Source organism: Actinia tenebrosa, unplaced genomic scaffold (assembly GCF_029948245.1).
Source record: "Actinia tenebrosa isolate PJP-AT-01 unplaced genomic scaffold, QUT_ActTen_1.0 PGA_scaffold12__29_contigs__length_12842862, whole genome shotgun sequence".
Classification (NCBI taxonomy): domain Eukaryota; kingdom Metazoa; phylum Cnidaria; class Anthozoa; order Actiniaria; family Actiniidae; genus Actinia; species Actinia tenebrosa.
This window is the reverse complement of record NW_028292572.1, coordinates 6,247,682-6,261,930: the sequence shown is the minus strand read 5'-3', so window position 1 is coordinate 6,261,930 and position 14,249 is coordinate 6,247,682. Positions and strand designations below refer to the sequence as shown.

Below are 14,249 nucleotides of genomic sequence, written 5' to 3'. Positions count from 1 at the left end.
ACCGAACCAATCAAAAGTTCGTGGCTACGGCCTTGCATTTAGCGGGATCGCCACAGGAAACCCCCGGAAAGGAAACAAAAGTTAAATTAAATCACAGCACATCGAGCATTTTTACTCATAAAATGAAGGTAAACAAACGAAACTCTATTTATTTCACGCCCCCTTGCAAGATGGCTGCCGCAGCGTCAAAGTAGTCCATTTTCATGGGCCACGTTAGCCTCCTCCGCAGTCTGCCCAATATATTCCCTGTGTTGAATTTTATGGCAGAGAAGACCTAGGAACGAGAGAAAAGAGGAGGAGTGAGGACGAGGGAGTGAAAAAGCGTCTTTTTGTCCTCGCCGCAGGAAGCTCAAGACGCAAAAAGAGCCAAGAAGATGCCTACGGAGGAGGCTAGGGCCGCGTAGCACCCTAACAGACTAAGATTGGAAAATACATGAGACAAGTATGGGATAAGGAAAAAGTAATGGAGGGGGGTGGGGGCTATAGCCTCCCTGCCCCACCGCTCAGCGGTCCCTGATTTTATCACTGGTTTTGAAACATTTCGTATTATTGTATAACATATACCTAAACATCTGTATTTTTAGTACAAATTAATACAAAATTGATTTAAAAAATTAAAAAAAAAAAAAAAAAAAAGAAAGAAAAAGAAATCGCTCCTTTCAGTGCAAGAGTGTAGTTTTTTATTAAATTTTTAGATAAATTTATATTTCATATATGATTAAATGTTATCTTATACAATAAATTGAATTCCATTCAATACTCATTGCTGATTCTACAAATATCTACAACTATTCAACCTTTATAATAATATAAAATACAACGATAAAATATTTATTTTAACTAATTTCCCATTTTTTTAATTTGATATACCTTTAACTACGAAATATTAAAACCTTCATAAACTAATAAACAGAACTCTTTTTCCTTACAAAATTACATACCAACAACCTGCAATAAATAATTTTAATGCTTAAAAACGAAATTTGGTTAATATTAGAGTGCGAACAATTAGAGTGACCACAGTAAATCCGTGAAACTTTAGTAATACTAAATAGCACAATTTCATGCAAATTCCATTGTTTTCTATTGTTTAACAAGTACTCTTTTGTACTGTTTAGTAATTAGTGTTTCACGGATTTATTGTGGTCACCTAATCCGAGAAACACTAATTACTAAATAGTACAAAATAGTGCTAATCAAACAATAGAAAGCAATGGAATTTGCATGAAATTGTGCTATTTAGTATTACTAAAGATTCACGGTTATATTGTTTGCACTCTAACACCGATAGATTTTTATAGCTTTAATATATAATTTGTTTTACCATATAACGGTAGGAAAATATATTGGCTCAAATGTCCGGAAATCTTTCCGTTAATTATTGACTTTCCGATGAGTTATCGATTAACAGGAACATAAGCAACTTACGGAAGTCTTGCGATGAATTATTGATTTCTCTATGAGTTATCGATTAACAGGACATCATGAGGCAACGCACATTTGAGATTATATAATATGACTCCTTAAATAAATTTACGGAAATTTTGCGATGAATTATTGATTCCCCGAGTCATGGACAAACAGGAACAAAGGTTTCAATAGTTGAACGCATTAGTGGCGAACAGACTCATGTAGCTTTGGCAAAGAAATTTAGACGCTAACAAATATAAAAGCAAGAAACGATACTCAAGGGAATGACACGTGCTCTAAGGCCCTTGCTAAACGAGGAAACATGCTTCCCTAAATGTTTCCTAAGATGGCAAAACTGTCAGGAAACATCGGGAAACAATGTTTCCATGCGTCTTGGAAACATGAAATGTTTCTGCCGCACAGCAAAAACATTTTTTGCGTCTTGGAAGCAAAATTTGTTGCACGAAGCAATGTTTCGCATGTGGCTAAACTGGGAAATATTGAGGAAACATGCGCGTGGTAAACATGTTTCTGGAAACACCTTTCTTCGTTTAGCCAGGGCCTAAAACACGTAATGCTCAAGCATAGATTAATCGATAGTCCTTTAAACCGATACAGCGGCGATCTGGAAAATTCATAGACTTCACAGCTGTCGTAGTTACTCTTTATATAACCTTTTCAATGAGAATCACATCTAAAAACAAATTGAATTTGCTTGTAGTTGGAACAATTGATGAAATACCACTAATACCAAAACATAATCCCGCTTCCATGCTTTATAAATTTTCTACGTTTGCGCCCTCGACATCTCACAATTCAAGATGGCCGCTGCAACAGTAGAGACATCCATTTGCGCAAATGAAAATATAATTGGAATAGACCCCTTGCAACGCTTCGGAATGCAGCTCAATCTGGGGTACAAAACAATAGGTTCCAATTCTCAGGAATTCTCTTGTTTTGTTCCCCAAGATCAAGCTGCTTTGACGTCACATGCAAGGGGTCTATGAGTAAGTCTTCCTAACAAGGCTGACCAATCAACTGAGCTTCCCCATTTGGTGTTTCTTGAACATTTCAGAAGCTGTGAAAATACTAGAGTCTATGATACCCGCTACGGTGAATGTACCTCCAATAATGGCGCATACCTGTGTCGACAAAATCAGCATCAGTAAAAAATAGCGTGAATCCATACCAGTTATTGATTGGTTGCAAGCATTCCCAAGAGAGTTAAAGACAAAAACATGGCGGCCATTGTGGTACCGTTAACAATGGATGCTAATGAGAAATCTTTTGTTAAATGGTACCAACATGGCCGCGATGGCGTAACGTGCAAACGAAGAATAATGGTATAGATTTTTACACAAGTGAATATAATATATCCGGAGGTGAATATAAATCGCACGCTCACGTGTGCTGTTTGCGGGAGATAATTTTTAAAAAACTCGCGTCTCGGTAAATATTCCCCAATATTCACTTCGCCTTTTTGAATCCTAATTAAATTCCAGATCGTTGGTTTGATTTCTGCGTACGCCACATGTGAATAGAGCGTTTTCACGTGACGTCACAGCAGCCATCTTGGTGTACCAAAACGATACATTTTCTATCCTCTGTGAACTGAACTCAAATGTTATGCAAAAACTGTGCATAAGTTTCTATTGTTTGGTACGCTAATATGGCTGCCTTCTCACGTGAGTGAAAACGCACTATAGAGTTTGTTTAAGAGGAATCTTTTTCAATAACAAGCAATAATGGCAAAAAGCGCCAAAAACTAGATTTTCGTATGAGTTTTGATCCCAATTTTCGTTTTGGGTTAACACTCAAAACCTTTTTTAAACAGTTAGAAACTGATGTACTATGATAAAATGCCTGTTTGAAGCGGTATTTTCAATTGTACAAAGATGTTTTGTTGCATTTGTGTTACAGTAGAATGTTTCTTATATGTAGAAAATATATGGGAAATAAGCAAATGAAGGCCTTAACCTCATTCTCGAATAAAATTTTTGCTTTGGGTTAAAACTTTTATTCCACTTTCATCGGTCATCTCCACTTCCAAACAAGTTAAACTTTCTGAATAACAAGATTTTAGCCTTGTACAACACCCTTTCTCCAAGAAAATAGTTTTTGGCGCTCACTGCTAGAATACGAAAAGAATTCTCTCTTAATGTGTTTTTCTCTCTCTTGCCACGAGGGTTTTTCTCCTGGTTCTCTGGTTTTTCCCCCTCCGTAAAATTCAAAGTGTCGATCGAGAGCTGTTCGCATACAATATCAAATGTATGTGTGCAAAAGTTTCTGCCCAGCCGAACATTTCTTGCAACATTTTCCTTAAAAATGCTTGTTCGAATCATGTAAAAGATTCTTATATTTACAATATCAATAACAAATGTATGTGTGCAAAAGTTTCTGCCCAGCCGAACATTTCTTGCAAGATTTTCTTTTAAAATGCTTGTTTGAATCATGTAAAAGATTCTCAAATACTTACAGTAGTTATGAAGTGGTAGATAGGCTTTCGTCGCTCGATGTATTTGACGGTAATTGGGCTAAGATCATATCGGAACCAGATAGCTAAAATATCAGATAAATTCAATGAGAATTCACCTTTTAGGCGCTAGCCGTAACGGGGTATAAATTGTTTTAGATTGTGTTACTATCACCAAGAAGTTCGGACATTGTTCTCGGATTTCCGTACAAATGTACTGACTCTAAATGAACTATTTACTTGGTTAATGTTTATTTAGTTCTCTAAATACAAGTAAATAATCATTTTTCTAGCTTGATTGAAGCTTTTCTTACTGCTGTTAAGATAGCGAACTATAAAATCTGCCTAAATTTTCTCTTTAAAGTCAGTGATTTTGTATGGAAATCCGAGAACGATGTCCGAACTTTTTGGTGACCGTAACACAATCCAAGCTAGCGCCGAAAATGAGAATTATAATCATTCAGCCTCTTTCTACGGTTTTCCATATTCTGCGAACTCACACATTTCAACGGCTTATTGTGAAATTGGTTTATCACTGCCGCCAGTCAAGAACATAAAAGGTACCGACTGATTATTTTTGATTGACGGCAGCAAATAACCATATTTCAGCGTGCAGCTCGTAACTATCGAGTTTGCAGAATATGGTAAACCACAGCAATATATAATATACCTACAAATAATAATAATATTGATAAATAAACACGTACCAGGTAATACAGAACCACCATGCGAATATGAGATGTAGTTCTACAGTAAGAGAAAAAGATGAAAAAGATGACTCCATATCGCTGCAAAAATGAATACCCCTTTATTTTATTTAATGTTTCCATTTTTTTGTTGTTTCAATTCTTTCCTTCCTTCATTTATTTTATTTTTCTTTCTTGTCCGTCCGTCCGTCTTTCCGTCCTTCCCTCCCTCCTTCCTCCCTCCCTTCCTCCCTTCCTCCCTTCCTACCCTCCTTTCACCGAATACAATACGTACCTTGTAGGCCCACGTGTACTGATACGAAAACTGTGTAGTGCCATCTAGCTTTTCATAAATAGTTGGAACGATCTTGAGGATGTAGTCATGGGAAGACAGTGCTGGAATATACCCAAAAAAATTCTCTTTAAACTTTCAAATGGTTTGTCAATGCAGATCAATATCTCTATAAATTCATAAGACTTTATTAAAAAAAACTTACCATTGCCATCTGTTTTATCCACACTTTTCAAAGCTGTGAAAACACCAGGAAGTTTGTCCTTAAATGTGGAAGAAAAACATGATTGAAATGAGAATGACCTTTGCTTAAGTGCAAAAAAGGTTGTAAAAACTACACGAGTATTTTTGTTGATAATGATGGTGATGTAGGTGATGATAACAATGATGACAGCGATGTACATAGATTATTACCATGATGTAGGTGATGATAATTATAATGACAGTGATGTTGCTGAAGATGATGATGATTTACTAGGTGATGATGGTCATGATGGCAGTGATGTTGATGATGGTGATGATGATGATGTACTAGATGATGATGATCATGATGACAGTGATGTTGATGATGATGGTGATCATGTACTACAGTGATGATGATAATGATGACAGTTGATGTCGATGATGCTGACTACAAAAATCCGAATCAGGAACTAAATATTAAGGACATATTCTTACCTCAATTTTTTCACCAAAGTTAAGTGAGTTGATAAGATGGCTCATGTCAGGGTCATCTGGCTGAAAATGTGCAAAAAATAAATAAACTGTTAGAAAGAACTTCTTTTCAAATCTCTCTCAGTTACAACAACAACAATTTTACAGTGCGAATCGAAAAACCGTGGGCACCTAGGAATATTCTAGGAATGTTCTATTGTTCTTTGGCCAATCAGGATTGACTTTCTAACCACAAGATAAGGGAAAGATAACAATAACACTTCTGATTGGCTATTGAACATTCTCCAAATATTTCTAGATGCCCATATGGTTTTTCGATTTGCACTGTAACAAACGAAAAGGAGGTAAATCATATACATCAGAAGAACCAGCCTTACTGTCATTCTACTCTAACTGTGAGCACTTGAGTTTGTCAAACAATCAAAGATTATAAATCGAAAACAATAGAATTCGAGTTACATGTTATTGTATTGAAAGTCTATAAAAGCTATTCAAGAAGATGAAAGAGAAAGAAAAAATAAATGTATATTGACACAAATAAAATAAAATAAACTCAAGTAATCACGGTTAGTTTAGAATGAAAGAAACATAGAGCACTCACTCCCTGGGGAGGGGGGGTACTCTTGCCCCTTTAGGGTAGGGATGTGCCGCTGAGCCCTCTGAACCCAGACCCTGTTCCAGAGTAAAATCACTGAAATTCATATTCTGTTCCAGAGCAAGATCGCTGAAAACCATAAACTTTTCCGGCATTGCGAAAATAGATACCCTGTTCTAGAGAGGAGAGAGCATGATTTCATATACCCTGTCCCAGAGGGAGTGCGATTTTATATGCCCTGTTCCAGAGTAGAATCGTTGAAAACCATACCCTGTTTGGCGGCACGTACACGTATAGCAAATATAGGGGAGTATCCCCCCTCCCCGGGCACTCCTTACACTTAGGAATTATAGCAACAATACAAAACAAATAGCAAAACCAGCAATTACCAAAAAAAAATCTAAGTAAAAAATGAAATTATCTATTAAATTTAATCTTCACACCTGTCTTCCAGCACCATGAGTTGATAAATGGAAATTTCCTGGAACCTTCAAAGAATGGGAAAACATTCACCATTATTCTACATGACTTGTATGTCTAAAAATTGTTAGCAAGGCTAAAAATAACATATTGCAGGCAATGGCCAAAATAGACCTTTTCTGAATTGGCTTGAGTGGCCAATGAAGCAGTAAATTCATCGTCACTCATTCTCATCCGAAAACCCTCGTCACAGACCTTTCTCACCAATAATCGAAGGCTCTGGCAACATACAAACCAGGAGACATAGGCTTAGATTCTAGGTCATTAGATATGCACATTCTCCACTTATTCTGTCTTCCGGAATAAATTCAAACTGTTTTTTTTTCTTCAAAACAAAAACAATCAAGCTTATTTATACATTGTTTATGGAACAGTTATTTGACTGTGATTAACATTCTGAAAAAAATTAGCAATTTAGGTAGCGAGACCCTCATGTGTGCGGTAAAGTATTCAAATTTCTATTGTTGACTGTAAGATCAGCAAATCGGAAACTGAGATGATTATGCAAAAAATTTAAACCTATCAAATTAACAGTCGATTGTGTGTTACCAGAGCCTTCGATTTTTCGTTAGAAAGCCGGGAAGCCTTTGGGTACAAGAATGATGGTCACTCTGAAAGTGAATTCAGGAAAGCTATATTGGCACTTGTCTGGCCAAATAAAAGAAGGACTCAATAGCCAACAATGCTTTGCTTGTCACAAACAAAGGTTTCTGTAGGAAGGTACAGTATGTTAAGGGTACATTAGATAAATTAAATTTATTCTTATCTTCTGACACCAATTACTGTGCATTATGCACGAAGCCTGGCATTGAATCCTTTGTGCATGACAAACACATCTTGGAAGTGGGTGATTATACACTCAGCTAATTTTATAATTTTTTCAAAAAGTAGTTATTAACTACATTGTTTACATAAACAATACTATAAAATATACAGCTCCCAGAGTGTTTATATATCACAATCCAGAGACATAATTAAGCAGTCATTTCATATTGCTCTTGTGAAATATTTTTGGAAGTTTTTGCGCAAGGATGTCTCTGTCGTCTGACATAAACACAGTAGTCAGTCAATCAGCATGCCTGTTATATCTCAAATATTTCATAATCATGCTACTATTATACAAGATGAAATTAGATGGAATGCAAAGTTTCACCTTATTTATATTGAATTTTCCAAAGAAGTTGCACCCTCCTAGAAACCAACCAAACAACGAATCATTACAAGGCTGCAAATAATATTTGTCTTCTATTAGAGTATCATACTGTATGTCAGATCAGGGACAAGGGTTGATCTGACATGCAGGTAGTCTGGTCGGACAGAAGCTTCTATTAAATACTGCAGCCAGGGGCAGGGCAGGGCAGGCTTGTATTAGGTGAAGGTATAGTACTGTATTCGCATAAAACTGATACCACTCATGTACTACAATAAGCAGGTAACAACCGCTTGGATGCTATATATCCAAGAGTATGACAAAGACACAAAGACAATGTTACATTTATCTCACTTATTTACCACTTTTGGGTGCATGGACAACTTAATGCCTAATAGCTGGTTTTGCAACCCAAATGATAAGGCAGCCGATAGATCAAATTAGAATTTAGAGACTGAAGTGGATTTTTGTGGAGGGAGAAAAACCAGAGAACCCGGACTAAAAACTCTTGATGCACAGGAATGATCCAACAAACAACTCTACTGACATATGACAGCAAGCCAGCCAGTCACAAACACAGGTCGCACTGGTGCGAGGTGGCACATTAGCAGTGCAACACCACCCGTGCTCCATCACATGTTACATGTATATTGTCACCTATCAACTCACTAACAGTTTTCATTACCTCCGTCCTCAGTGGGTGTACGATCTATGTTCTCTTGAAATGCCACTTCGTGTCTCCCCATCTCATCTTGAATATCAAGCCCTAAAACTAGAAAAAATTGAATTCCAAAAAATATGTAAATTTGTTAAATGTTTTTTTTTTTTTTTGCATCACTTGGAATTTGCAAACTCTTACTTACATTCACATCTCATTCTTGGAAGCGTAAGGTTGAGTACTACTGGTAAATGTTCATTCTTTGGTGATGGATTATCAACAAATAGCTCACTAGCACTACAGTGTGAAAGCAAATAAAGATTACTGTACATCCTTAAATGGTTGAAAAACAATATTGTTGAAGAAACAGCATATTACAACAATGAAGAGAAACTATGCCTAACTAAACTAAGTGTTATCATCATGCAACATCATATTGTTATATCAACAAGTTTCAAAGTTTCAAACTGCCACCCGGCTAGCTCAATTGGTAAGAGTGTTGGTCTGTTGTTCGGGAGGTCGTTGTTCAAGCCTCGGCCGTCTTAACTGAGTAAATAACTGAGGAGAAGGTGCTACCTTCGTAATTACATCTGCAAATGGTTAGACCTTCACGTGGCTCGGATGATCACGTTAATGGCGGTCCCGTCCCTAATTAACTAGAGACGTTAACAGAGGACCACAAGTTTATCAGTTGAATTACTGTCAAGTGTTATCCTCTATAAACAAAGTTAATTATTATTATTATTATCATTATTATAAAATCCATTTTCTCTCTCTTCTCATTGGTCAAGAGGGTACCACATAATAGTCATAAAATTCAAATGTTTCCCAGCAACCGGACAGATAACATTTTAAGTTTATATTCCCTGAGAATAACAATACCAAAACTGATTTCCATGGAAATGTAAGTTTTTCCAAGTTTCAAAGTCAAATAATCAAAATATCAAACAACTGCTTTGTGTTCTTTGACACTTGGTATACAACAAAAGCTTATTGACCAGGACTGAGTAAAAAAGTGTGTTTCTCTGCTTCACCTCGGAAAACATCATCATCTTGAGACCACAAAACATACTGCTTTTTCTGTCTTATCCAATGAGTGTTAATTGATACATTGCAAGTTGCATAGCAAAGATTGCATAGCAAATTTTCTTTGTTGTGAAAACAAAGCATCTGTTAGAGTGCGAGGGTATGATACTGCACAACTTAACCTAAAATTACTCTGAATAAACCAGTTTCAAGTTCCAAATTAACACTGTGTTCCTTGATTACAGACTAAATTATCACAGGGCTTCAATTTTGCAGAATATTAACATGTGTTCCAGTGAAGGTTCAAGGCTAACCCTGTGTAAATGAGTCTGTAATCAAGGGACACAGCCGTCATTTGGAACTTGAAACTGGTCTATCACCCTATTTATCATTTTCTGTACTATTTGGCACTATTATGTTGAATTAAAATGTCCACACTTTTCTCTAATATTTCCATTCTTTCTTGTACTCTACCAGATGCTCTGTGAAAATTCAGGACAATCTAAAGGACTTACATTTCTGTCGTTACAAAGCTGTAAAATTCTGAGAGGAACAGGAATGACATGAACACACAACTAAGGATGGATACTAAAAGAAAGAAAAAATTCTGCATTGGTAAGAAAGGTTGAACTATGAAGACAATATCATATATTATGAGTTTGATAAATTCATGTTATCAAAGTGTAATTTGGCAGCATGGGTGGCGTATGCTGCTAACACGTCATCTTGCACCACGAAAGGTCTGGGTCACTGGTTCGAGCCCTGTGGACACCATATGTAAATAGTAGTTTGTTTGATGTGTTGTTCTATCCTACGTACAGTATGCTATGAGGGTTTTCTCCACGTTCTCCGGCTTTCTCCTTAAGAATCAGCATGTGAGTTGAGCATTGTGTGCATAGAACATCCAATTGCCCTACTTCACTATGACGTCACATCAAAACAATATTCAACAATCTATTGTTTAAACGCAAAGGATAATGGTCGTCGGACGGGGTCAAATCAATGCAAACTAACCGAAAATTGTCCTAAAACCCGTATCAATCCACGAAGAGAAGTAGAATAGCCAGCAAATGCTCAGAATATTTTTTAGTACATATTAACACACATTATATCTGAAAACCAGGCCATTTTAGATTAAACTGTTTCGCTAGGAGCAAATTTAGTTGAATGTTCTATTGGATTCGTCGATTCTATCCCCAACATAAACAAGCAGTGACGTCATAGTAAATTAAGTCAATTTAGTGGTAGTGTGTGTGAGCGAAAAGTGTCCCCAATTAATGTGAAAGCGCTAGAATGACTAGACAGTTAAATAAAGATTTTTATTTTAATAACATGAAATTGATAACATTATAACCATGTTACTTTATGAATCTGCTTGCCATTGGAATTGGTTTAAAAGATATCAATGGTCAATTCTGCATAATTTCTGTGACTCGTCATTTCACTCATGTGAAGATTACTTCATAACTATGTATATAATATGTACTTACTAACAGCACCAGTATATGTTGGTTCTGTGAGGTCCTTAGGGACCTTTCTGTAGATATCAAACCTAGGAGAATTGAAATAATCTAAGTTTAATTGAATGTCTCTTTGAAATGTTATTGGAGAATTTGTTATTTTTAGGGGCAGTGAATGTTGCGTTCCAAAGAAAATGATTAATATGACTCAAAGTGACTTCCCCCCAGAGAGACTGCATTGGTTTATGTATGTGTTTAAGTTTATAACTTTCCCAAGCAGTATGACAACTGAATCAACTAAGATTAGAGACAGTGTTAAAATTGTTTTACTCCAGAAGTGGCATAAGCTTTATTATTTTGGCTTTCGTCAATGCACCAAATTTAGCAACAGGCATTTTTTCCTTGACAGGGAATTTTCCACTTTGCAGTTCCGTTCAGTGACCATGAATAATAGTTCCAAGCCAAGGTTGGAGCTGCCACACATGATACAAAAAGTATAGTATTGCTATGCACAGAAATTCTAACCTTGACCATAGTTAATAGAGTTAATAACTATGACTTGAGTTGGAACTATTATTTACGCTCAATAAAAAGTATAGTATTGCTATGCACAGAAATTCTAACCTTTACCATAGTTAATAGAGTAAATAACTATGACTTGACGTGGAACTATTATTTACGGTCAATGAATGGAATTATAAAATGGAGTACTATGCAGCTTATAAATAAATAAAGATTTGTGCCCGAAACAAAGAATCTTTGTATATATAAAGAGCTTTATTGTAGCTCTTTCATACACTCTATTTATACATTCGAACAGTGTCATAGACAAACATCATATAGAACAAGATGGGTAATCTTGCTGGTTTATCAAGAACAAGATCTTTTGTAGCTTAACTATTGGAGAGCTACCCTTGATGAAAAATCTGAGCGTGTATAAGCTTGCATGATATATACGCTTAGATTTAAGATTAATCTTTCTTATTATAAGCTTATAACTTATGAATACTGTACTATCCTACTGTACTATAGGATCATTTTTCTCTATACATGAGGGGAGAATAGATATCAAAGTCGGGAATAAAACCATAGGAATAGATACCCTTTACCCATATCAAACAGTGAATAAATAAGCTTACTAGCAACCACTGATCGTCATTTCACAGTTTATAGGCATCAACAAAGTACAACCCCTTAGAGTTTTATAAGCATGCCTAATTTTCGTAATTTCACATGAAATCCCCCACTTCCAAAATTACTCTGAAAAAATTAATTTTTAAGCTCCGATATAAAAAAAAAAATAGCCAACCTACCTTCGGACGTCGAACTGCATTTTGGAGTCCAAGATCGAGCGATCAGAATTGAAAGAGTTGTTTAAAGGAGAGGAAAATAGGTTACAAGTTTGTTGTTATGGCTGCCATTGAAGGCAGTCACACGTGGTGTGCCGTGATTGGTTGGTTTTTGTATTATGGCGGGAATTGTGGGAAATACTATCAGCCTTGAATAAATTGCTTGGTAACAATGGTTACACGTGGAAAATGACCTCGGACAAAAGGAATAATTTTTTTGTTTCCGATTCTTTCTTTCTTGAATTTTTTTTCGATAAGGGATGAGGGCAAAACAATTGTCATCTCACGGTACCCGATTTAGGGGGGAGGGGTGGTGTTACCCGGTACACACCACCTCTGGAAATTAAATCTTAGATTTTGTCCCCAAATATCTCCAAAACTAAAAGCAAAATCACGGAAATGAATGGACTGTCTGTCTGCATGTATGCTAAAAAACATATTTGTATATAGAAATTGCCACTACAGACCCCAGCTCGAGCATTTAAACAGGTTGAGGGGGGAGGGGGTATATACCGGTACCCACCACCTTAATTCATAAAATGTCTAAAATCGGGTCCCCATTTTGGACCATTGTTTTGAGTCTTTATACTGAATTTGCGTTTTTCGGTTTTGTGGCCCATGAAGTTGGATGCGCACGCAACCTTGAGAAAACGGTAGAGAAGTGACCTCCCTCTACTCGACACCTGGAAGATCATGTTAATTACTGGATGCCAATCCAGGAATTTTTGAGGCACCCGTTCAAATTGGGGGTGGGGGGGGGGGGGGGGAGGTATTGATGCTTTTTAGGGGTTGAAATTATATCAGTCACTTCCAATTTTAGGAGTGAAAAAGAAGCCGTTTGTTTTTAGCACGTGTGGTATCTTTTAGGGGTGCACGATTAGTTATCCCAAACATAATACCGGATGTCAGTTTTCAGTTACATACTTTCATGATCAGTGTATGTCAAATTTGAATCGGGGTGACACACATTGCAACAAAATCACACAGCATCGCTTGTGTCAGCCTGCTAGGTTAAGATATTTGGTCAGCAGTTATAAATTTGGTGCAAACTGATTGGCTGGAAATTTCAAAATGCTGCACGTAATGCTGCAGCCATGTTCACATGATGAAATTTGTTGCGCGCAATGTTGCAAGAGTAGAGCGCGATTCAACTTCAGATTTGTTGCATGCAACGTTGCGTGCAACAAGTTTGGAATAGACACAGTGCTGTTGCGTGCAATGTTGCGTGCAACAAGTTTGGAATAGACACAGTGCTGTTGCGTGCAATGTTGCACCGTGTGTCAGCTATCATTGTCGAGCGTTGCGTGAGGCGTCACTTAAGCTTTTTCCTTGAAATTATTGATTTCCTGGTCCCGGTTGAACGAAGCCTGAATAGCGCTATCCGACGGATAAATCCTTATCCAGTGGATAAATTCATTGGACAACCGGCATCGACTTATCCACTGGATAAGGATTTATCCGCCGGATAGCGCCATCCAGGCTTCCAGAAACACGATAACTAATTTTTTTTTTTTTTATTGCAATGGTAGACAGGTTTATATTTTTCGCTGCTCTAAATTTCGAAGGCAGGCTTCATGACACCTCTCGCTTTTGCAGTGACGTTATTTCTACGTCATTAGAGAGCTTAAGATTCTCGTTTACTGGCGGCAAACGTGAACCGTCAGTTGACGATTAAAAAATTCTTTAAAATTAGTGAAAAGGAATCGCAAAAATCTCCAAGTAGTAGATAAACAAAAGAATACTTGTCTTTGTCGAGAAGGTTTGCAAAAGGTAAAGTGAAATGTAGGGAAACCATGAAAACGTGGTCACGGTTGCCGTTTGCGGGAAGGAAAAACGGGAATCTGCCTATTATTTCAGATCAGCTGAACGAAGGAAAAAAAACTTATGGAAGGATAAATATATGAATGAATGAATGAATTAGTAAATGAATAAATGGATGTATGAATCGAAATAAACTGACAAATAAATTAAAATAAACAAACGCACAAACAAACC

The 14,249-nt window shown here is 36.7% G+C and overlaps 1 protein-coding gene across 1 annotated transcript; it reads right to left on the bottom strand.

The window, feature by feature from the left end:
- Window positions 1–657: 657 nt before the first annotated feature.
- LOC116299041 (endoplasmic reticulum-Golgi intermediate compartment protein 1) lies at window positions 658–12,341 on the bottom strand. Its single transcript, XM_031707667.2, has 13 exons — window positions 12,219–12,341; window positions 10,936–10,997; window positions 9,961–10,033; window positions 8,625–8,716; window positions 8,447–8,533; window positions 7,765–7,802; window positions 6,575–6,619; window positions 5,540–5,599; window positions 5,067–5,124; window positions 4,865–4,965; window positions 4,591–4,630; window positions 3,887–3,969; window positions 658–2,552 (listed from the first exon to the last, which is right to left on the bottom strand). Exons 1-13 carry the CDS (start codon window positions 12,236–12,238, stop codon window positions 2,445–2,447), a joined length of 867 nt encoding a protein of 288 aa, XP_031563527.1. The 5' UTR covers window positions 12,239–12,341; the 3' UTR covers window positions 658–2,444.
- Window positions 12,342–14,249: the final 1,908 nt, after the last annotated feature.

Bases quoted from the DNA above. Each gene is read 5' to 3' on its own strand.
- LOC116299041 (XM_031707667.2), bottom strand. From the start codon at position 12,238: ATGCAGTTCGACGTCCGAAG. The intron at 10,998-12,218 runs GTAGGTTGGCTA...CAATTCTCCTAG, and splicing joins ATGCAGTTCGACGTCCGAAG to GTTTGATATCTACAGAAAGG. The intron at 3,970-4,590 runs GTACGTGTTTAT...CTGATATTTTAG, and splicing joins TGGTGGTTCTGTATTACCTG to CTATCTGGTTCCGATATGAT.